We start from the raw sequence: 25688 nt of genomic DNA, 5'->3' as shown, positions 1-25688 counted from the left end.
CCCCGCCGCTGCCTGTCGCCGTCTTCTTTTCGGTAGTGGTCCGGGATCTTAAGATAGTTCCTCCTGGCGATGTGATGGAATTTAATGGCGCTGGAGAAGGGATCGGGCTTCTTTTTCAGGCTGCCAGCGTGGCGGCGGGCGGTGGGGGGGGGGGAGGGGGGAGGGAAACGAAGGGTTATAAGCCACCTTGTAGGACTCCACTGCAGCGAGAGCCCCGTGGGTTCCTTTAGTCATTTAGTTTGTAAAACATCACTTTAAAGAATACATAATGTATTTAATGGCACACGGTGAAAAACTTTCCTTTCCCTCCGGTCCCCCGGGGCAAAGAGATTTACAACGGGAATGGAGAAAATGGAAAATCAAAAGCGCTTTTCACTGTTCATACCACCGAGATTAAACAGCAGCCAGGTGTCTGCGGTGAAACCTCAGACCCTGGGAGGGGATTCCACTTTCTTCAAGGTAAATTTCCATGTGACTCTTGATTGGACTCTTCTTAACTTTAGGGGATGAAGAAAAGTGTACTTTGTTCCTGGTGTTATTTTACAGTTGTTTCTTTTCAATAGGTGGTCTCATTTACCCAAGAATTTTGCATCCCATTGCTTTACGTGAACAGTGAGCGTTATTGGGTAGGCATTGTTCATGTAAATAACTGCTGCTGCCGTAGAACTCTGCATACGTTGTGGAACCTGCTTATTTTAATCTTCCTTCCTTCCGCATTTAATTCGAGGCAACTTGTAGGACAGATACTATGGGATAGTAGAATATGTTAGGAGAAGATTAGGAAAATTGTCAAGGAAAATGAGGGCTATTTGGACAAATGCTTATATATGAGTAATAATTCGTGTTCTGAGCTTCAGATTTGGCTCTGAGCTTCCTGGTGGATAGGACAAAGAGGGAAATTCATTTATGTAATAGAGTTATCATTGGATAGGAGGAATTATACCAAGTTTCTCAGGCAAAACAGAGCTTTTAAAAAATTATTTTTAAAAAATTATCATGTGGGTCTTTATATTGAAGATGCAATAATGCAATGAACATTTTAGTTTTATATGCTGTAAAAAATTTATTATGACTGCTATAGGCAAGAATATATTATTAAATGCTATTCAATGAAGACAGTCTTTAATTCTATCAAGGAAATCATAAATTGAAGAAATCTATTATTCATAATAATTAGATTTACTATTCTTGAATACAAAGCCGTATATTGAGTAATTTATAGTTTAGCTTCATCTTACAAGTGGAAATACCTAATTACAATTTTTCTTTGTTTCTATAGAAAAGGCATTTGACATTTTAAACATTGTATGTACATTAAAGGGTTTGCAATTATAATAACTTCTTTAAGCAGATGTATATTACATATGTATGTATTACACTTAGTATCAGAGTGGTATGAAACAGCATATTTAAAAACTTCTTTGTGTTTCTAGAGTTTCAACAAATGTACTGAAGATAATTTTGAGTTTCCATTTACAATGACTAATCTCTCCCAAAATGGAGAAAACATTGATTCAGGTAGGAGCCTGGAAAAGCAGTGTGTCAGCTTATATAGAAATATTTTGTTATATACATCGCTAGTTATTGAAAACATAACATAAGTATATATTAGTATCCTTGACATGAAAGCTAGATATAATACTTAATATAAAAAATAAAACTGGACGTGGTGGCTAACACCTGTAATTCCAGCACTTTCAGAGGGAGGTTGAGGCAGGGGGATCACTTGAGGTCAGGAGCTTGAGACCAGCCTGGGCAACGTAAGGAGACCCTGTCTGTACAAAACAAACAAACAAACAAAAATCCTCCCTCCAAAAACTAGCTGGACGTGGTGACATATGCCCACAGTCTCAGCTACTAGGGAGGCTGAGGTGGGAGGATCACTTGAGCCCTAGAAATGTAAGCTTTGAGGCTGCAGTGAACCAGGATGGCGCCACTGCCCTCCAGTCTAGGCAACAGAGCCAGACCCTCTCTCTCTCCCACAACAAAAAAAGGAAAGAAAAAAAGATGTTGGCATATTTAATACCTGTTGTCTTTTGTCTTGCAGATCCTGCTTTACAAAAAGTTAATTTCTTGCCCATGCTTGAGCAGGTTAGTTAAGCATAGTACATATAGATATAATCTGTTTAGGTAATGAACTACTTATTTGAAGAAGAAAAAAGTATTCAGTTGTTGCATTACTAGTCTTCTGTGTTTAATTGTTATTATTTGGAGGCTTTTATCAGTAGTATTTTCTTATAGAAGCATCTTTATTTTTAGGTTGGTAATTCTGACTGTCACTATCAGGAGGGACTAAAAGACTCTGATTTGGAGGTCAGAAGATTTCCCATTCATATTAAATTTCTTGTAATCATATTAAATTTCTTGTAATTGGAATATAACTTATTACCTATATGTATATTTCTTTTGAAGCTTCAAAAGGATTATTATTTGATTAATGCATGAATATATATCCTTTAAAACCTTTTTTTCCACTTCTGTATTTTTTGGGTTGTGAAAGTTCCATTTATATAGAGGCAATTTAATTTTAAACTGTAAACTCAAGAAGGGAATGGGTACTATACATGAAAACGCTGAGAATTGAGACAGTAGTTTACAAGATCAGCCTTTAATTAATGGAATTGACTGGTTGGCTAGTTTATTGTATAAGGAATTTGTAGGACATATGTACTTTTGATTTTAGTTATACTTTTGATTTTTATTATAAAAATATTTCTTATTTATGGCATATAGATATCTTTAAAAGGAAGAGAAATTCCATAACCTGGTAAGGTATTGTATGTTTGTTGCTGTGATTATAGTATCACAGAATTTAAAAATATAGTACTTATTTATATATTTTGATAAGAAAAAGTTATAGACCAACAGAAATTGATGTGATTTAAAAAACTGATATTTACAATATAATGTTGATTTTTAAAAAGGCAAGAATTCTGCATAAAACATCAGACTTGATGAAAATTATATTTTGTGTTCACTTTTATTTTTCTTTTCATTGTATTTTAAACTTCATGTCCTTTAGTGAATCTTCAAACTGTTTGTGTAATCAGAGCATTTCAAGACCATTATTAAGATTTGTAGATTTCTTATAGAGTGATTTATTTTAGCTTTTAACTAGCCAGATTCTCTCACTAACTAAAATACTTTTATGGAGCCATTTCATTTTATTCAGCAAGGTGTAATTTAGTCAAGTGACCAATAACTTTAGTGAAGTAGTTGATAATTGCCTTAGTAGTTTTAAAAGAGTTAATGTGGCTTTCAGTATGCTATTAGTGCTTAAATCGAGGAGAGATTTGGTCTCAACTCTTAGTATATAAATATTTTCAGTAGGCAGCCGTAGTTTGGTTATATTAGAATTTTGAACAATTAATTTTTGAAAACCTATTTTAATAGAAATCAGAGTCATTGAGCACAGTGCATTCAAAACTGTATAAGGAGGCTGAAAAGATAAAAAAGTGGAAAATGAGTGTAGAAGCTGAACTGAGGCAGAAAGAAAATAAGCTGCAAGAAAACAGAAAGATAATTGAAGCACAGCGAAAAGCCATTCAGGAACTGCAGGTATGACAAAATTTTGAATTGTAATTAGTAAATCTTATAATACTGTTGAAAGTAGAGTATTATTTGGGATAACATGGGTTGATCTTGTTTTTGTGATGAATATTTTAAGGATAATGCTTTTTAAAAGTTACATCAATACTAGATACATTTCAACTTTAAGAATGAGCATAGAAGATAAGTTGTATAATGCTTAATGCAAATGATTAGGGAAAAAATAAATAAGTCTAGATAAAGATTGATTTAATGATTCTAACTTATAAAGAGTTTTAATTTTTATTCCTATTGATGTTTTGTTTGATATAAATATCTTCTCTTATATTAGAATACAATAGTTGTATTCTAATAATTTAATCACACTTTAAATTTGAAACTGTGTAACTTTATGTGTAGCATGAAGTAAAAAAAAATATTGAGAAAATGCGACATTGGGTTAGGACAAATAAAAAACATTACTTCAAAATATTTAGATAATATTGCATTAAAATATTGTTGAATGTTTTTTGGAGATGATTTAGCCAATATTATTTCAGATTGATGGCCATATTCTTAAGGGAAATCATAAGCTTTTACAAAAAAGTTTCCTTTTTATGTGGAAAGAAAATAATTCTTTTAGACTATGTTGTACATTAGTAAAGAAATACTGCTTAATGATTATATTCATGTTTATTTTTGCTAATAAGCAAAATGTGATGAACTATTCTTCTGTTTTATAAATTAGTTTGGAAACGAAAAAGTAAGTTTGAAATTAGAAGAAGGAATTCAAGAAAATAAAGATTTAATAAAAGAGTAAGTAGTGATTTAATGAATTTGTTCTTTCCACAATTTTTTAATTCCAAATTTACTACTAAAATAATTTTTGAAAACTTATTGAGCACTTTCTATATGTTGTGTAGTGTGAATTTATAAGTAGAATTATACCTGAGTGCTATGGAAAAAGGAAGACATAGGCTCTTGTGCTGGGCAAACTGTGGTCACTGACTAATAACTTCACTTATTAAAATGTCAGGCATCAGGAAGAAACATTCCTTGGTGTCAAAAAAGATGCTTGATAATTCTGTACCTACAACTACCTATGTATATTGTCTGTTTCACTACTGCTTTGAGTACAGTACTTATAAAATAGGGCTCAACTTAGTTCCAAGTTAATTCTTACTTTTTTTTTTTTTTTGAAAGTAGCAATTTATTTCTACAGAAAAATGTTAAGTTAGAAAATTAAATCTAACTGCCATATGTGTTAGTAATGTGAAGATAGCCACAGGTCTTATTATTCACATAACGAATACTTAATCAGAAAGTTACCTTATTTTGTGTTTTGAAGGTTAGACATATACAACATTAATTTGTTAATGAATGGCCCAACCAATTCTCATTATTTTCCTTAGGCAAATCTGGACCTGTCTTCTGAAAGTTTATTGATAGCAACTTGGGTATAAACTTAAGGAACTGTCACTTTTATCTGTTTATTTATTTTAGTGGCCAGTTACTAGAACTTTTACTTTTAAAGGGAGGCAGTTACTAAATTATCTTTGCTAGTAGTACAATCAATCCACCTTTTCTTCATATAGTCATTTATGAATATGTGATATATACCAAATATAATATTTTAAAAATTTCTTAAAAATTATAACAATATATTTCATAACTTATGTGATTTTGCTTTGAGATCAGATTACACATAGGCAAACTCCTTTGTTTCAGGAATAATGCTACAAGGCATTTATGTAATCTACTCAAAGAAACCTGCGCTAGATCTGCAGAAAAGACAAAGAAATGTAAGTAGCTTTCTTGTTTTATGTGATTTTATCAATTTATTATTTTACTGGTAGAGGTGAAGAGGGGAAGAAATTGTCTTTTTACTTTTTGGAACCAATTTTGATTTGTACCAATTATATGTGTCTCAGACTATTACTATGCAAGTAATAAGGAGAGTCACAGTTCTTTGAGTTTTGAAAGCTCAAAACTTTTTGAAAGGTAATGTATTTCAAAAGGTATATTCTTGATATTCATAGCTAATCCTGGTTTCAGGTAAGGGATGATTTTGAGACTAACTTCTATCTGGAACAACTAGGAAATTGAATCAAGAATAAGATACATAGCCATGCTCATAATAGAAAATACCAGTAGAGGCTGTGCTAAAGCCATTGTACTTATGAACAGTGGTGCAATGTTTATTTTCAATCTAAATAGAATTCTCAATTTTTTTCTAAAGAAACATTCTTTTAAAATATTCTAATATGGTTGTGTTATGTATGTAAAAGAACAGTTTTTTTTTTTTTTTTTTTTTTTTGAGACGGAGTTTCGCTCTTGTTACCCAGGCTGGAGTGCAATGACGCGATTTCGGCTCACCGCAACCTCCACCTCCTGGGTTCAGGCAATTCTCCTGCCTCAGCTTCCTAAGGAGCTGGGATTACAGGCACGCGCCTCCATGCCCAGCTAATTTTTTGTATTTTTAGTAGAGACCGGGTTTCACCGTGTTGACCAGGATGGTCTCGATCTCTTGACCTCGTGAACCACCCGCCTCGGCCTCCCAAAGTGCTGGGATTACAGGCGTGAGCCACCGCGCCCAGCCCGTAAAAGAACAGTTTTAAAATTTTTACATGTTTTCATTTTTTTAATTGTGAAGTAGGGTTATTTCCCATTTTGAGCAAAAATAAAACTGATGATAAAAAATAATAGTCTTCATTTTTGCCATTAAATTGACACTGGCTCTACTTTGTTTCTGCCAAGAATTCATTGGGAAATGCTGTCTACCTGCTTTTTCGGGATATTCTCTATTTTTCTTAGCTAAAAGTTTTAATTTACATTATGCAGCTTACTACTTAACAGTTTGGGCTTAAGGATTAGACAGCCTGTGCTCAAATTTAGACTTTCAGTTTCTGTCTACCTGGGGAGCTTGAATAATTTGAATAAATTATGTAGTCACTCTGATTGTCACTCTGTTTATTAATTAAAGCCTCTTAGTATTGTCCTGAGAAGTAAATGTTAATAAATATGCTTAGAACGGTGCAAAGTACTCAATAAATGTTGGCCATTTTATTATTATTGTCGTTATTTCTAACATCCACTGTTAGGTTTTTTATTCTTTTTGTTGTTGTTGTTTTGAGATGGAGTTTTGCTTTTGTTGCCCAAGCTAGAGTGAAATGGCTCGATCTCAGCTCACCTGCAACCTCCACCTCCCGGGTTCAAGTACTTTTCCTGCTTCAGCCTCCCAAGTAGCTGGGATTACAGGTGCACACCACCATGCCCAGCTAATTTTTAAAATATTTTTAGTAGAAATGGGATTTCACCATGTTAGCCAGGCTGGTTTCGAACTCCTGACCTCAGGTGATCCGCTTGCCTTGGCCTCCCAAAGTGTTGGGATTACCGGTGTGAGCCACCGTGTCCGGCCAGGTTTTTTTTTATTCTTATTCCTGCCTGTAGGACCTTGCTTTTTAAAACTATATCTATCTTTCAGAATGTACCATACCACAACAAGTTCCTCTACTATATCCAATGTATTCAACATTCAAGATTAATTTTTCTGCCTAGATATAAAAAGTGGTGAAAAGTACAGTGATAGGGTAGAGGGATAGTACATTGGCTGTCTTGCAGAAAATGGGTTAGAGAGACAAGTCTGATAGTTCTTTCTTTGTTACATTTAGATTTTAGCTAAGTTAGAGATCAGATGGTGAGGAAGTTACATTTTTCAAGGTGATCTCTTTAATAAACTGAAGTTGGGGTATGCCTTGATGTGACATGTAGAAAGTTTTTTTTTCTTTTTTTCTTTTTTTTTTTTTTTTGAGTTGGAGTCTCGTTCTGTTGCCAGGCTAAGTGCAGTGGCTTGATCTCGGCCACTGCAACCTCTGCCTCCCGGATTCAAGCTATTCTCCTGCCTCAGTCTCCCAAGTAGCTGGGACTACAGGCACGCACCATCGTGCCTAGCTAATTTTTTTTTTGGTATTTTTTGTAGAGATGGGGTTTCACCATGTTGGCCAGCATGGTCTTGATCTCTTGACCTTGTGATCTGCCCTCCTCGGCCTCCCAAAGTGCTGGGATTACAGGTGTGAGCCACTGTGCCCAGCTAAAATATTTTTTTTTTTAAAGTCTTGATACTTATTCATATTTTTGCGCTGAGTGAAAAAAAAAAAAGAAAAAGAAAAAAAAGTTTTGATATTTGCCTTATTGTTAGTGTAAACTGTGTCCAGATTCTTGCCTTAAGTTGTTGACCAGTCTTTTTGTTACTGTGTTTTTACCTTTTTTTATTCATTCATTCAAATTTTTTTAGTGCCTGCTATGTTATGAAATTTTCTAGATGCTGATGAAAAACAGCAGTGAACAAAGTCTCTACTCTTACAAAAGTGCACATTACATGGTGTATATGTGCCACATTTTCTTTATCCAGTCTGTCATTAATGGACGTTTGGTTTGGTTCCAAGTCTTTGCTATTTTAAATCATGCTGCAATAAACATATGTGTGCGTGTGTCTTTATAGTAGAATGATTTATAATCCTTTGGGTATGTACCCAGTAATGGGATTGCTGGGTTAAATGGTATTTCTGGTTCTAGATCCTTGAGGAATCGCCACACGGTCTTCCACAATGGTTGAACTAATTTACACTCCCACCAACAGGGTAAAAATGTTCCTATTTCTCCACAGCCTCTCCAGCATTTGTTGTTTCCTGACTTTTTAATAATCGCCATTCTAACTGGCGTGAGATGGTATCTTGTAGTTTTGATTTGCGTTTCTCTAATGACTATTAATGATAAGCTTTCTTCATATGTTTGTTGGCCAAATAAATGTCTTCTTTTGAGAAGTGTCTATTCATATCCTTTGCCTACTTTTTGATGGGGTTGTTTATATTTTTTCTGCAAAAGAATGAGTTCATGTCCTTTGCAGAGACATGGATGAAGCTGGAAGCCATCATTCTTAGCAAAGTAATGCAGGACCAGAAAACCAAACATTACATGTTCTCCACTCATAAATGGGAGCTGAACAATGAGAACACATGGACACAGGGAGGGGAACATCACACACTGGGGCCTGTTGGGATATGGGGGACAAGGGGAGGGAGAGCAGTAAGACAAATACCTAATGCATGTGGGGCTTAAAACCTATATAATGGGTTGATAGGTGCAGCAAACTACCACATGTATACCTGTGTAACAAGCCTCCATGTTCTGCACATGTATCCTAGAAATTAAAGTAAAAAAAGAGTATACATTCTAGTGAGGGGGAAGATATAGTTCACTAATGAATATATAAAATATATGTTAGATGATACCTGCTTAAGGAGAGAATATTTTGGTACAGGGTAATTGGGAAGTTTTTTCTGATTAAGTGACATTGGGTAGAGGCCTGAATAAAGTTAAGGGAATGAGCCATCTATTTTGGAAAATAATATTTCAGGCAGAGGAAGCAGTTAAGTGCAAAGTCCCTGAGATGAGAGCCTGTTCAATCTTTTGAGGTCACAACAATGAGGCCACTGTTTTGTATTTCTGACTCTATATGTATTTTTCATCTTTTTTCTCACTGTATTCTACTCAGGATACTTTTTTTTTCTTTTCTTTTTTTTTTTTTTTTTTTAAGGTCTCACACTGTTGCCCAGGCTGGAGTGCAGTGTTCCATCTTGGCTCATTATAACCCCTGCTTCCCAAGCTCAAGCAATCTTCTTACCTCAGTTTCCCAAGTAGCTGGGACTACAGGTGCACACCACCATGCCAGGCTAATTTTTGTATTTTTTGTAGAGACAGGGTTTTGCTGTGTTGCCCAGGATAGTCTCAAACTCCTGGGCTCAAGTGATCTGCCAATCTTGGCCTCCCGAAATTTTGGGATTATAAGTATTAGCCACTGCCCTGGCCCACATAATTTCTTCTAACCTCTCTTTCCAGTTTACTGATTTTCTATTTTCTTGTCTGTTTTAAAGTTTATCAGTTGATGTCTTAATTTCTGTTATTACATTTTCTGGTTGAGTATTAGCTGGTTCTTTAAAAATATGTAATATCACTTTCCAGAGTTTTAAGCTCTTTGCTGACTTTTTAAAGCTCAACTTTTTATCTCTATGAATATAATAAACATAGTTGTATCCAGTAATGCCAGTATCTAGAATACCTTGGGGTCCATTTTTGTGGTCTTTTTTTTCCCATATAAATCCTAGTTTTATTGGTTATCTCATCAGCTATCGTAGATAATAATTTGAGACTTAAAATGGTTACATTTTCCTAGTTCATTGAGTGTTAATTCTGGATTATGTCCTGGACATTTTGAATATTATGTTATGAGATTCTGAGTTCTCTTAAGATTTCCTGGAGAATATTTATTTATTTTCTGCCAGCCAGTCAGCTCACTTAGGTTCAGAATAGGTTTTGTCTTGCCTTTTCAGTGTGGGAGTTCCAATATCAGTTCAATTTTTAATGCCTTTGCTGTGTTGCCCTGGGTCTATTTTATCTATGTTCTACTGAAGGTTAGTTCTGGGACTTGGGTAGTGTTTATGTAGAGTCCAGTTTTCAAAGCTTTTGCCCCATGCATGTATAGCCTCCCCCATTATCAACATACCTCACCAGAGTGGCACATTTGTTACAATTGATAAATCTACATTGGCACATCATAATTGTTCAAAGTTCATAGTTTACATTAGTGTTCATTCTTGGTGTTGTATATTCTATGGGTTTGGAAAAGTATGTCTGCCATTATAGTATAATACAGAATAGTTTTATTGCCCTAAAATTTTGTGTTCTTCCTGTTGATCCTCTACAACCTACCCCAGTAACCACTGATCTTTTAAGTGTCTCCATAATTTTGCCTTTTCCAGAATGTTATGTAGTTGGAATCCTATAGTATGTAGGCTTTTCAGATTGGTTTCGTTCACTTAGTAATATTCATTCAAGTTTCCTCCATGTCTTTTCATCACTTGATAGCTCATTTTTTAAGCACTGAATAATATTCTATTCATTGTTTAGACCTACCACAGTTTATTCATTTACCTACTAAAGGACATCTTGGTTGCTTCCAAGCTTTGGCAGTTATGAATAAACCTCCTATAAATATCCACATGCAGGCTTTTGTGTGGACATTTTAAGCTCCTTTGGGTAAATACCAAGAAGCACAATTCCTGGATCATATGGTGAAAGTATGTTTAGTTTTGTAAGAAACTTCCAAACTGTCTTCCAAAGTGGATATACAATTTTTTATTTCTATCAGCAGTGAATGAGAGTTTCTGTTGTTCTATACTCTCACCAGCATTTGGTGTTGTCAAAGTTCTGGATTTTGGCCATTTGAATCGGTGTGTATTGGTATCTCATTGTTGTTCTAAATTGTGTTTCTCTGATGACATATGATGAGAAACTTTTCATATGATTATTTGCCATCCGTATGTCTCCTTTGGCAAGGTGTCTGTTAAGGTCTTTGGCCCACTTTTTAATCAGGTTGCTTGTTATTGTTCAATTTTAATCAACAATAAGAAAAATGACTTAAAATTTTGAGTCTTTGTATATTATGGAAACAGTCCTTTATCAGATGTTTCTTTTGCAGACATTTCCTCCAGTCTATGGCTTGTGTTCTCATTCTCTTGATATTTACTTTTGTAGAGCAGAAGTTTTAATTTTAATGAAGTCCAGCTTATGAATTATTTCTTCCATGGACTGTATCTTTGGTATTGTATCTAAAAAAAAAGTCATCATGATATCCAAGATCATCCAGATTTTCTCCTATTTATCTCCGAGTTTTTTGGTTTGTATTTTACATTTTAATCTATGATACATTTGAGTTAATTTTTGTGAAGGGTGTAAGATCTGTGTCCAGATTCTTTTTTTTTCTTTTTGGCATGTAGATGTCCACTTGTTTCAGCATCATTTGTTGAAAAGACCATCTTTCTCTATTATATAGCTGTTACTCCTTTGTCAAAGATCAGTTGACTGTATTTATTTGGGTCTATTTATGGGCTCTCTGTTTTGTTTCATTGGTCTCTTTGTCTTTTTTTTTTTCCACTAATCCCTCACTATTTTGATTACTGTAGCTTTATAGTAAGTCTTGAACTTTGTTCTTCTCCTTTAATACCGTATTGGCTATTCTGAGTCTTTTGCCTCACCATATATACTTTAGAATCAGTTTGTAGATATCCACAATGTAACTTGCTGAAATTTTTATTGAGATTGCATTGAATCTGTAGATCAAGTTGGGAAAGATTGACATCTTGACAATATTGAATCTTCCTACCCAAGATTATGGAATATTTCTCTATTGATTTAATTATTCTTTGATTGTTTTCATCAAAATTTTACAGTTTTCCTCATATAGATCTTGCACATATTTAGTTAGATTTGTACCTAACTAAGTGGGACCAGGGGGTCATCACTCATTACCGGAGGAGACAGTGAAGGCCCTGAGCTCTGATCTCTCACACTATTTATTGGTTACAATTACTTTGATCTCTATAGGGTAGGGGTGGAGTGATGGTGGGGAGAGGGTGACGTGATGGTGGAGTGAATCAGTGAACTGGAAGTGAATCAGTGAGCTGGAACTGGTGTGTCATTCTAAAGACTGATAACAGTGGTGGTTTCAGGAGTTTCACAAAACAAGAACATGTGGTTATCTTTAGCCTATTATCTTGTGTGGCTAGTGGAACTCAGGCCTCACAAGGAGCCTACAAGTCTGGCTACATCATAGTGCTATGAAGGGGCTTTATGTCCTTGAGTACAACGTTTATGGTAACAGAGCCTAGGTCACTCTGCACTGGAACATGAGGCATGGACAAGTTTGCCTCCCCAGAGGCCTCCTGCAGTTTGCTGTGCTTTGTTGTTCCCAGTTTATATGTTACTCATAACCAATTTATGAAGGCACTCTGTAAGTCCTTTCTCCTTTGCTGCTTCTCCCAACATCGTGCAACCTTGCTATAATTGCTTATTAGTTCCAGGATTTTTTTTTGTTGATTTTTTCAGATTCTCTATATAGACAGTTATGTTATCCGTGAACAAAAATAGTTTTATTTCTTTCTTCTCAATCCATATCCCTGTTTCCTTTTCTTGTTTTATTGTTATTAGTTAAAACTTTAAGTACAATGTTGAAAAAGAATGGTGAGAAGGAACATCCTTGCCTTGTTCCTGATCTTAGTGGGAAAGCTTCTAGTTTCTCTCCATTAAGTATGATATTAGCTATAGGTTTCTGTAGATATTCTTTACCAGGTTGAGCAAGTTCCCCTCTATTCCTAGTTTACTGAGAGTTATTATTATGAATGAGTGTTGGATTTTGTCAAATGATATTTCTATATCTATTGATATGATGATGTAATTTTTTTTAACCTGTTATGTGATGGATTACAATAATTGATTTAAAATGTTGAACAAGGCTTGAATACCTTGACTGCATCCCATTTAGTTGTGTTGTGTAATTCTTGTTACACTTTTTTTTTTGAGACTGGATCTTGTTCTGTCATCCAGGCTAGAAGTGCAGTGGCTATTCACAGGCATGATCATAGCTCACTAGCCTTGAACTCCTGGGCTCAAGTGATCCTCCTGCCTCACCCACCGTAGTGGCTGAGACTATAGGTGTGTACCACTGCACCCAGAGAGTTTTTAAAATTTCTTTTTAGAGATGGGATCTTGCTATGTTGCCCAGGCTAGTCTCAAACTCTTGGCCTCAAGCAGTCCTCCCACTTCAGTCTCCTGAGTAGCTGGAGTTGGGATTACAGGTGTGTGCCACTGTGCCAGGGTCCATTTTTACATTGTTGGATTTGATTTGCTAATATTTTGTTGAGTATTTTTGCATCTACGTTCATGAGCAATATTTGTCTGTAGTTTTCTTATAATGTCTTTGTCTGGTTTTGGTATTGGGGTACTGCTGGCATCATGGAATGAGTTCAAAAATATTCCCTCTGCTTCTGTCTTCTGAAAGAGATAGTAGACAATTGGTATAATGTCTTACTTAAATGTTTTTAGAATTCACCAGTGAAGCTGGTAGGCCTGGTGCTTTCTGTTTTGGAGGGTTATTACTTATTGTCTTAATTTCTTTAGTAGATACAGGCTTATTGAGATTGCCTATTTTTAATTCTGTGAGTTTTGGCAGTTGTGTCCTTTGACAGTTGATCCATTCCCTTTAGGTTAGCATATTTGTGGGCATAGAATTGTTCATAATATTTCTTCATTTTAATGTCCATGGGATTTGTAGTGATGTCTCCTCTTTCATTTATGTATCAGTAATTTGAATCCTCTCTCTTTTTCTTAGCCTGGCTAGAATTTATTGATTTTATTGATCTTTTCAAATAACCAGATTTTGGTTTCATTGATTTTTAAAAATATTGGTTTTCTGTTTTCACTTTCATGGTTTTTACTCTAATTTGTATTACTTCTTTTCTTCTGCTTACTTTGGATTTAATTTGCTCTTCTCTTTCTAGTTGCCTATGGTGGAAACTTAGAAGATTGATTTCAGATATTCTTTTCCAATTTATGCATTCAGTGCTATAAATTTTCATCTCAGTTTTTCCTGTATCCCATGAATTTTGATAAGATGTGTTTTCCCTGTAATCCCAGCACTTTGGGAGTCTGAGACAGGAGGATCACTTGAGCCCAGGAGCTTAAGAACAGCCTGGGTTACATAGTGAGACCTCATCTCTACTGACAAATAAATGAACAAATGAATATTTAATAAAGAAAAAAAGATGTGTTTTCATTTTCATTTAGTTCAAAATAATTTTGAATTATTCTTGAGATTTCTTCTTTGACTCAGGTGGTATTTAGAAGTGTGTTGTTTAATCTTCAGGTGTTTTGTGATTTTCCAGCTATCTTTCTGTTATTTATTTCTGGTTTAATTCCATTGTGATCTGAGAGCAGATACTATATGATTTATAATCTTTGAAATTTGTTAAGGTGTGTTTCATGGTCCAGAATATGGTCTATCTTAATGAATGTTCCATGGGAGCTTGAGAAATCTATGTATTCTGTTATTGTTCGATTAAGCAGTCTATAGATGTCAAGGTGATTGATGGTTTTATTGAATCCAACTACAGGTTAAGCAGCCCTAATCCAAAAATCCCAAATCTAAAATACTCCAAAATTGAGTGCCAAAATGATGCTCAAAGGAAATGCTCACTGCAGCATTTCAGATTTTGGATTTTCAGATTGGGGATGCTCAACTAGTAAACACAATGCAAATATTCCAAAATCTAAAAAAAAATCTGAAATTTGATACATTAATTGTTCTGGTCCCAAGCATTTTGGATGACACTCAACCTACATGTTTTACTGATTTTCTGCCTGCCGGATCTGTCCATTTCTGATAGCGATATTGAAATATTCAACTATTGTAGTGGGTTAATTTCTCTTTGCAGTTCTACCAGTTTTTGCTTCATGTATTTTGACACCGTATTGTTAGGCCTATAGATGTTAAAAATTGTTTTATCTTTTTGGAGAATTGACCCAAAAGCATCCTTTTTTTTTTTTGACAGAGTCTTGCTCTGTCACTCATACTGGAGTACAATGATATGATCATAGTTCATTGCAGTCTTGAACTCTTGGGCTCAAGCAATCCTCTCATCTCAGCCTCTGAGTAGTGGGGACTACAGGTGTGTACCACCATGTCTGGCTAATTTTTTTAGTTTTTTTTTTTCTGTAGAGATGGGATTTGCTATGTTGCCTAGGCTGGTCTTCAACTCTTGGGCTCAAGTGATCTTCCCTCCTCAGCCTCCCAGAGTACTGGGATTACAGGCATGAGCCACTGTACTCAGCTCTAAAAGCATTTTGAAATGGCTCTCTTTATATCTGACAACTTTTCTTGCTCTGAAGTTGGCTGTGTCTGAAATTAATATAGCTACTCTTTTTATATGGTTGTTTGCCATCTATATGTCTCCTTTTTTAAGGTGTCTGTTAAGGTCTTTGACTCACTTTTTAATCAGGTTGCTTGTTTTCTTATTGTTGAGTTTTAACAATAAGAAAAAAAGACTTAACAATATTTGACTCTTTATTTATTGTAGATAACAGTCCTTTATTAGATGTTTCTTTTGCAGACATTTTCTCCCAGTGTGTGGCTTGTATTCTCATTCTCTTGACATTATCTTTTGTAGAGCAGAAGTTTTAAATTTTCTTTTGATTAGTGTTAATATGCTTTCTTTGATTAGTGTTAATGTGGTATATTTTTATCCATTTACTTTTAATCTAGATGTGTTTTTACATTTAAAATGAGTTTTTTATAGGCAGCATATAGTTGGGTATTTTTTTGATCCACTCTGACAATCTTTTAGTTGGTCATTTAGACTATTGTCATTCAAAGTGATTATTGACATAGTTGGATTATTATCTACTAAATTCATTACTGTTTTTCTATTTGTTGTCCTGTTCTTTGTTCCTATTTTTGTCTTTCACTCTTTCTGTGCCATTTGTGGTTTTAACTGAGCATTTTATGTGATTCCATTTTCTCTCCATATTTGTTATACTCTATTTTTACTTTTAAAGTGTTTTCACTAGAGTTTGCAATAGGTATTTACAAGTAATCCAAGTCTCCTTTCAAATAACCCTATACTGCTTCAAGGTTAGTATGAGTACCTTGTAATTCTTTCCTCCCATCCTTTTTTTTTTTTTTTGATACAGAGTTTTGCTCTGTTGCCCAGACTGAATGGTGTGCAGTGGCGCCATCTTGGTTCAGTACAGCCTCCACCTCCTGGGGTCAAGTGATTCTCGTGCTTCAGCCTCCCTGATAGCTGAGATTACAGGCGATCACCACCATGCCCAGCTAATTTTTGTATATTTAATAGAGACGAGGTTTCATCATGTTGGCCAGGCTGGTCTTGAACTCTTGACCTCAAGTGATCCACCCTCCTCAGCCTCCCAAAGGGCTGAGATTACAGGTGTGAGTCACCAGGCTTGGCCTCCTCCCATCTTTCTTATCATTGTTGTCATTCATCTCTTTAATATAAAAGCATAAATAAGCATTTATAATCTAATGCATTGTTGCCATTTTTTGTTTGTTTTTTGAGACAGAGTCTTATTCTGTTGCCCAGGCTGGAGTGCAGTGGCATGATCTTGGCTCACTGCAACCTCCACCTCCGGGTTCAAGTGATTCTCCTGACTTAGTCTCCTGAGCAGCTGGAATTACAGATGTGTGCCATGACACCAGCTAATTTTTGTATGTTTCGTAGAGATGGGGTTTCGCCATGTTGTCCAGGCTGGCTTTAACTGACCTCAAATGATCCACCTGCCTTGGCCTCCCAAAGTGCTGAGATTACCGGCATGGGCCACAGCATCTGGCTCATTGTTGCTATTATTATTTTTGACAAACTTATATGTTAGCTCAGTTAAGAATAAGAAAAATAAAAGTTATTTAGCCTTCACTTATTTCTGCTTTGATGCTCTTTTTTCTTTTCTTTTTTTTTTAAGTAGAGATGGGGTCTTTCTAAGTTACCCAGGCTGGTTTTGAACTTCTGTCTTCAAGTGATCCTCGCACTTCAGCCTCCAAAGCACTGGGATTACAGGTGTGAGCCACTGAGACCAGCTGTTGCTCTTTTTTTCTTTATAGAGATCTGAATTTCTTACCTAAATCATTTTCTTTCTCTTTAAATAATTTCTCCGTATTTCCTGGATTTGAATGTTGGCCTGCCTTGCTGGGTTGGGAAAGTTCTCCTGGATAATATCCTGAAGAGTGTTTTCCAACTTGGTTTCTTTCTGCCTGTTACATTCAGGTACACTGATCAAACATAGATTTGGTCTTTTCACATGATCCCATATTTCTTGGAGGCTTTGTTCATTTCTTTTCACTCTTTTTTCTCTAGTTTGCCTTCTCATTTTATTTCATTGAGTTGATCTTCAATCTCTGATATCCTTTCTTCTGCTTGATCAATTTGGTTATTGAAACTTGTGTATGCTTTGCAAAGTTCTTTTAACGTTTCGTGGAAGGCAGGTCTACTGGCAACACATTCTGTCAACTTTTGTCAAAGCGTCTTTATTTCTTCACTTTTGAAGGATGATTTCTCCAATTACAGAATTCTGTGTTGCTGTTTTTTTCTCTCAACATTTTAGATACTTTACTCCATTCTATTCTTCCCTGCATAGTTTTTGAGGAGAAGTCAGATATAATCTTTCTTTTTGCTCCTCTATGGGTAAAATGTTTTTTTCTTCTAGCTTCACCTTTGATTTTCTGTAGTTTGAATATAATATGTATAGGGGTAGTGCTTTTGGCATTTATCCTGCTTTCTGTTCTCTGAGCTTCCTGGATTTGTGACTTGGTGTCTAATATTAATTTAGGGGAAATTCTCAGTCATTGTTGTTACAAATATTTTTTGTATTCCGTTTTTCTTCTTCTCCTTTTGGTGTTCCCATTATATTTTTTGTAGTTGTCTCACAGTTCTTGGATATTCTGTTCTGTTCTTTTTAGTCTTTTTTCTCTTTGCTCTTCAGTTTTTGAGGTTTCTTTTGAAATATCTTCAACTTCAGAGATTTATTTCCTCAGCTGTACCTAATCTAATAAGCCCTTCATTTCTTCATTTTAATATTTTTTTAGAGACAGGTGTTGCTATGTTGTCTAGGCTGGTCTCCAACTTCTGGCCTCAAGTAATCATCCTGCCTGAGCCTTCCGAGTGGCTGGGATTATGGGCACGAGCCCCCACAACTGCACGCCCTTCATTTCTATTATAGTGGTTTTGATCTGTAATATTTTTGTTTTGAGCCATTGTTAGAATTTTATCTCGCTCTTTAAATTACTCATCTATTCTTTGATGATGTCTACTTTATCCACCAGAGCCCTTATAGCAATCATAGTTGTTCTAAATTACTGGTCTGGGTAATACACTTGTCAAAGTGTATTTTTTGCCTTTTTGTATGGTTGTATTTTTATTTTTTTGGATAGCTAGACATGATAGGTAAAGGAACTATTGTAATGTGGTGGTAAGATACAGGGGGAGGAGTGTTCTATAGACCTATGGTTAGGTCTCAGTTTTTTAGCAAATTTTTGCCTCTAGATTATGAACTTCATATATACTTCTACAGCCTTGGCATCCTTCTCCTTCTTAGATGGGACAGGGTGGGTAGAGTGGGCTGCAGTTGGGAATTTCCCATTCTCCATGTGGAAGGCTGGAGGGGGATGGAGTTGGATATTTTCCTTGCTTCAGATGGAAGGAATTGGGTATTTCCCTTCTCCCAGGTTAGTTAGACTCTGACAAATCCCCAACAGATTTTGCTCTCAAGGGAGTCCTTGTTAAGAACAGGATACGTTGGCATAGTTCAAAACGGCTCTTCCTGCCAGAAGCACAAAGCGATGTTTTTCCTATGTTCACTGAGAAACCTGGTAGCATTCCATAAGATAAAACTCGCAAGAACTTGGGGCCTCTCTGATGACTGGGTCTCCACAGAGGTTTCTTTTTTTTTTTTTGAGATAGAGTCTCGCTTTGTCACCCAGCTCACTGCAACCTCTGCCTTCTGGGTTCAAACAATTCTTGTGTCTCAGCCTTCTGAGTAGCTGGGACTGTAAGGCATGTGCTACCATGCTTAGTGAATTTTTGTATTTTTAGTAGAGATAGAGTTTTGCCATGTTGGCCAGAACCTGGCATCAAGCAACCTGCCAACCTCTAATTCCCAAAGTGCTAGGATTACAGGCATGAGCCACCACACACAGCCTCCATAGAGTGTATCTCTCAGATTTGTTTACATTTAATTTCCAGCAATGTGTCAATTATAGTTCAGGTTTTTTTCTCTGGAGGCATTTTGAGTATTGCCTTGTTGACATCTTAATTATTTTAAAATTTAATCTTGAAATTTTTATATTAACAATAGATGAATATGAACGGGAAGAAACCAGGCAAGTTTATGTGGATCTAAATAATAACGTTGAGGTGAGTGTTAATGAAATGTGAATATTTTAAACATAGGAATTTCTGAGCAAATTAGAGCAATTGCTACAAAGATATGGACAACTATTCTTACTAAAAGGATTATCATTTATTTGTTGATATATTATTTTATCACTAATAAAATTCCTAGGTTCTATACTATGAGCATTAATGTTTTGTTATATATTAACTTTTTGATTTACATGTTAGTTACATCACTTAATTTATCAAATATTTACAGACTCTTCTCAGAAACCAACACATTGTGATGCATAACCATTCATTTGAAAACATATAAAGTATTATTAATCTGTGTCTGGCTCCTGTTTACCTTTGTTATCACATCTCTTATCATTCTACACTTTTCTTTTCTGCTATAGTCAATCTTTTACGTTTCTCAAATTTGCTAAGCTCTTTCTGGTGGTGGTTCTTTGAATCTGTACCCTTTTCAGAACTTTTATGTCCAAGATCTTATGCACATTTCTAAACTTCACTCTGCTTTTTTGTTACTCCCCTCTTAATATTTTATCTAAAATTTCTATTTGATTATTCTATATATTTCAACCCCATTTAGCTTTTCTCAAGAGCACTTAAAGCTACATGGCATTTATTTGATATGTATATGTGTGTGTGTGTGTGTGTGTGTGTGTGTGTGTGTGTGTTTATTTGTATTCTTTTTTACACTTTATTATAAGTTCCAGTAGGGTAGAGACATTGTCTTCTATCCCAATTGCCTAAAACAGTTCCTGGCACATAAGGGGCACTCAGTAATTAATTAATTAATTAATTAACCTGATTTTACAAAGCAAGATTTGTTGAATGCTGAATGAACACATGCTGCCAGATGATGGAAGTGTAACTTTGGATTCATGGGGAGAGGCCTCACTTTAGTGGAAAAGACATAAATAAATAAGCACAAATAAATATAAAATTACGGGTTTTGATACATGCTATTAAGTAAGTGGCTGGAGTACCAACAATCCATTTGCTGCTGTTTTATATTATATAACATGTTGCCAGTGCATTTAAGCCTCTGGGAAACTAACATAAGTCCCTCTTAATACATTTTTAGTAACTCATATTACAGTGTTTTAATTATTCCAAGTTGTGTGGTTTTAAATTTAAGGATCGCATGATACAAAATTGATAATATTTTCATAGATTGAAGAAAGCTATTTAAAAAAATCTAAGTGTGATTATTAAAAGTTAAACTTTATATTCCAGAAAATGATAACAGCTTTTGAGGAACTTCGTGTGCAAGCTGAAAATTCCAGACTGGAAATGTGTTTTAAGTGTAGGGATCTTACTCAATTTTTATATTACTGTTTTGCTATTTATATTTTTATTGGATTCTGCTAATGCTTTCATTTCTTTAGCCTGATGCTCTCAACTATTTTCTATTTTCTTCACTTCTGTAATCCCCTCTAAATCTTGTGGAATATGGCAGGGAATTAGTATATCTTAAAAATAGTTTTGGGCTTTAAAACTACATCTTTCATGAAATCAGACTAATTGTTTTTATGTTTTTTTTAAATGTGATTTGGTCTCTTACATATCTTGGTATAGTATGCATATTAAAATAATTGTATATATATCAAATTATATATATATTTAAAACCTATTGTTTCAGATTAGTGTGTTTTCAAGAATATACTTTTATGTATAAGAATTGTAGAATTTTAGCTTATTATAACTGCTATTATTTAAATTTACTGTTTACTAAGCAGAAAGCAAGAAAACAGCAATTTTAGCTCATTTCAAACGTTTAGAGTTTAATATAATTTGGAGATAAATAAGGAGGTGAAGTAAACTTTAAATTTTGTTTGTAATAGAAATGTTATACAATTATGTTAAGACATTACAGTATATTTGTTTTATTTTTAAAGTAAAGGAAGATTATGAAAAAATCCAACACCTTGAACAAGAATACAAGAAGGAAGTAAATGACAAGGAAAAGCAGGTTTTTAAATAGCCAACGCTTTGTAATTTTTTAAATACTTAAAATTTCAAAAGAAGTTTGTATTTGCTGAATGCATGATAAATTACTGAGAGAGAATTTTAATGTTATACATATCTAAATATTTAGCCTTTATACTCACTTACTTAATTTTCATTGACTCAAATATGTACTTGCTCTAGCCATTTTTGGGTTTTAATCAATTATTGTTCTATAATATTTACATCAATGGGTAACAGGATATTGCCTCAAAATATATTATTTTGTGAGAACTTTTGCTCAGACAAAAACTTCATAAAATGCATAGATGATTATTGACTACTCAACTTACATTTTGCAGTTTGTTTTGAAATGTACTATCCATGACTTCAAGAGGAACTAAAATATTCTGTTGCTTCTTTCTTTCTTTTTTTCGTCCAAGAAAATAAGACACAGATGCTTTTTTCTATTAATGTCAAGTAGTGGAAGACTTGAAAATGTTAACTCTATATCCTTTGGCATTCACAAGAATGTTTCAGATTATTATTATGCCATCTCTATCAGTTTCAAGTCTGTTGCTTCCCAAATGGAAAGCAATATATATAATGTATCCTCTTCTATTTCCCACTATATTTGCAGTTTTTCTTGTCTGATTTGCCACAAGATATCTTCTAACATGGTTAATAGGGATATCTACTTAATAATTTAAAAAATTAATTGAAAGTATGGAGAGGATAATAACCACAAAAACAGAATGAAGTACTAAAACACTTGTTGGAGTTCTAGGCGCATGGGCAGAGCTTACAGATTGCTGGGCTTCCTTGTAAAATGATGGCATGGCCAGCTAGTGTTTTTGCTGAGGATTCTTTAATATCATTATTTGTAACACTTTTTTTTGCTGGAGCTTTCTCAATTTTTGCTTGGGATATAAACTTGGCTGATGACATTCTGGAGCTAGATTGGGCAGGATAGCAAAGACAGACTGAATCTTACCATTACATATTTTGACTTTTCCATTATATATACCCCCACCCTTCCCTGTGCCTGCAATACCCAGGTTTGGAGATTGCTTTTTTCAATTTGGTATGTTACTGTCTCTTACAAAGATGATAGGGCCAGTTATCTGACTACATTGGCTGTCAGGTAGTAGAAACTAGACAGTGAACTGGAGGAGACCTGCTGAAAAGCATGCAGACAAGTACATAAAATAATTGTAGGTATTATAAATGTTAAAGTGTCATATTCAACTTTTTATATTGATAATGTATTCTTTAAATATTTCAGGTATCACTACTATTGATCCAAATCACTGAGAAAGAAAATAAAATGAAAGATTTAACATTTCTGCTAGAGGAATCCAGAGATAAAGTTAATCACTTAGAAGAAAAGACAAGTAAGAATTTATATAAGATAACATAATGTGCCTTATGTATTCCTCTTGTTATGTTCTAAATCTTGACTTTTATTACAAGTTTGTTGTAATGCTTTCTAGTACTGTACTTCTCAGTCTGAGTTGGTTCAGTTGGAGGAGGGCATAATAGAATAACCTGGGGAGCTTTTGTAAAATGCATGTACTCTTTTCCCTTTTCCATGTTCTTACCTTTTTCAAATGTTTCAACTATATGCTCCACAAAGACAGGGACCTTTGTCTTTTTTGTTCACTGACTTGGAACTGTTGCATTCCAAGTGCCGAGAACAGTACCTGGCACATATAAGGCACTCAAAATTAATAACATATAAGGCACTCAAAATTAATAACATTATTATTATTATTATTATTATTATTATTATTTTGCTTTTTTAATAGTTTTTATTCATGTCTCTGGCATAGATACAGTCTTGGGTTGAGTTGCTCTGGATACAGCACAATAAATAGCCTTAATGGTGATGGGTAGATATTTAAGAGAGATACATTCGCAGGGTTCCAGTGGTTAAAATTCCAGTTATTGGCTTGTGTAATTGGAAAATCATCACCACCTGAGAAAGTCTCCAAGCGAAATGACATGGTGACCCCTCAGGGCTCTCTCTAAAGGGCTGTCAGCATCAGGGGAGTTAGGAAGTTGTGTGCCATCAACATTTATGTAGAGTACCTCCAGGGCTGAAAATACAACTCAGAGAAAAAGAAGTAAAAACTCTTGGCACCATTTACGGCCCCAAACATAAGCATGAAAATAACTACCCATCATAAATATAAGCAGATATCTAAATAAATCTCAGGAAAATTATCTGTTGTTTTGGACAACTGTGAAATGAAAGAGCTGAACTGGATGATCACTAAGTTATTTTCCAGTTTCAGTAGTTTGTCATTCTATAAAACCTATATGCCCATTCAACAAAGGAAGCAGAATGACCTGGTGGTTAAGAGCACACAAACTTCAGAGTCAGAAACACCTGCTTCATATCCTGGTGCTGTTCCTCACCAGCTCCATGAATCCAAGCAAGCTCCCAGCCTTTTTAAACCATGCTTTCCTTGCCTGAAAGTGTAATGATTTGGATCATTGTGTCGAGGATTAAAAGAGATAATGTATTTAAAGAACTTATACAATGTCTGGTATACCATAAAACAATAGGAAAATAAGCTCAATGCAAAGTTAAGATAAATTCTTTAATTAGTGTCTAGAGTGAGTCTGGAATTCAGAAGAGAGGCCAGGCTAGAGTTACGAACTTGATCATATGAAAAAGATAGGAAAAAAGGGTAGAAAATAAGGACCATATATGGGGATCAAAGTCTGAGACATTCCAATATAAAAGTTCTGGTGGAAAGAGATCAGTCTGTGAAGGAGGAGGTGAACCAGGAAGGTGTGGTGTTCTGAAAGCCAGCACAGGAGAGAGCTTTCAAGAAGGAGTGATTATCTGGGTCACCTGCTGCTAACAATTTGTTGATATGAGATGGAGAAATGTGTTAGAGTTAGCATAATGGAGGTTGTCTTAGTTTAGATTTCTTAGCAGCAAACTCAGAAATAAGAATTCAAGTAGAGGGAGTGGGAAACAGACAAGAAAGACAAGACAGGTGAAAAAAGGTGTGTTATCAGGGCAGCTACCAGTGTGGGCAATTGATGCTGGATATCACTGGGAAAACCCTGGAAGCCAGTGCAAAATCCATTTCTCAGAGGGTCACCTCAAATGATGGGCATCATTTATTCATCAAACCCTGTCAATCATTGGTTGAGGTCTGCTCCTGGGGTGGAGAGAAGGCATTGTTTTGTTGGCATTTCTGGTCTTCTGTGCAGAGACAAAGTGAGCTACAGTGGCAAGAGAGGCCACTGGGCAAAGAAGTAGAGGTGCTAGCATTTGGAAGTTGAGCTTGCAAGCAGTGGAGTAGGAAGAATGTGGAGTTAAGGCAATGTTCTTGAGTGAGGTGGAAACCAGACTAAAGTGGAATGAGGAGTGAATCAAAAATGATGAAGTGAAAATGGCACATGCTGACAAATTGTTTGAGAAGGCTAAGTGTGCAGAGGAGAAAATAAATGAGCTATTAGCCAATATGAGATATGGTTTCAAGAAGAGGTGTTTTTAAAAATGAGATATTCTTCCTTAGAGTATGTTTTATGGTGACAGAAATGACCTGACAGAGAGGGAGACATACATTATTATTTTTTTGAGATGGAGTCTCACTCTATCACCCAGGCTGGAGTGTAGAGGCATGATCTCCGCTCACTGCAACCTCCGTCTTCTAGGTTCAAGCGATTCTCCTGCCTCAGGCTCCCTAGTAGCTGGGACTACACATGTGCACCACCACGCCGGGTAATTTTTGTATTTTTATAGAGACTGGATTATGCCATGTTGACCAGGCTGATCTCGAACTCCTGACCTCAGGTGATCCACCTGCCTCAGATCCATCCACCTTCCCAAAGTTCTGGGATTACAGGTGTGAGCCACCGCGCCCAGCAAAAATTATTTTTTGAATGAACAAATCCTATGGGAGCACGATGGAGAGGGTTACTAATGTGTCCTAGAGAGACATTTAGAAAGGCATTAGTTCAACTTTGTTGAACTGCTTAAAAGTTTACTAGACAGTGAACTGGAAGAGACAGTATAAGTGGAATAAATGGCTTGTGCAGGTCAAGTCAGTAGGAATGTTAGGGTATATTTTTAGTAAACTGATTGGTGTGGCAATATCTTATCGAACTCAGGCAGATGAAATTGTAAAAGATTTGAAACCCTTTATGAAGGATCCTGAGTGTCATGTCATATTTAGGCTGTCTTATTATTTAATATTTTTCAAACTTTTTCAATTATTATAAAGAAGATCTATATAAATCGAAATGGATGGTGTTTGTGAAACACCATGCACCTTCCAGAACATTATAGGGATCTTATAGCATTTGTTGTTTTTCTATTCTTCAAAACATTCTCTTTTTTTTCACATGGCAAACAATTATCTGGTTCCTGCCAATCTATACCTGCTAATT

At 35.2% G+C, this 25688-nt stretch overlaps 1 protein-coding gene across 2 annotated transcripts in view; it reads left to right on the top strand.

Annotated features, from left to right (window-relative positions):
* The first annotated feature begins 351 nt into the window (after positions 1 to 351).
* The window catches only part of SYCP1 (synaptonemal complex protein 1), a 110664-nt gene continuing 85327 nt past the window's right edge, over positions 352 to 25688 (top strand). For both annotated transcript variants that reach the window (XM_064371881.1, XM_064371878.1), the window contains exons 1-11: positions 352 to 459; positions 1434 to 1518; positions 2048 to 2091; positions 2260 to 2313; positions 3394 to 3558; positions 4277 to 4344; positions 5257 to 5330; positions 19285 to 19343; positions 20565 to 20634; positions 21227 to 21300; positions 22561 to 22669. In XM_064371881.1, the coding sequence (XP_064227951.1) occupies positions 352 to 459; positions 1434 to 1518; positions 2048 to 2091; positions 2260 to 2313; positions 3394 to 3558; positions 4277 to 4344; positions 5257 to 5330; positions 19285 to 19343; positions 20565 to 20634; positions 21227 to 21300; positions 22561 to 22669 (910 nt within the window). The remainder of the gene's footprint in view (positions 460 to 1433; positions 1519 to 2047; positions 2092 to 2259; positions 2314 to 3393; positions 3559 to 4276; positions 4345 to 5256; positions 5331 to 19284; positions 19344 to 20564; positions 20635 to 21226; positions 21301 to 22560; positions 22670 to 25688) is intronic.

Source organism: Aotus nancymaae, unplaced genomic scaffold (genome assembly GCF_030222135.1).
Source record: "Aotus nancymaae isolate 86718 unplaced genomic scaffold, 86718_ANA_hifiasm-v0.15.2.pri h1tg000007l, whole genome shotgun sequence".
NCBI classification, from domain to species: domain Eukaryota; kingdom Metazoa; phylum Chordata; class Mammalia; order Primates; family Aotidae; genus Aotus; species Aotus nancymaae.
Note: the sequence above shows the minus strand (reverse complement) of the source record. Positions and strands in the feature narration are given on the sequence as shown.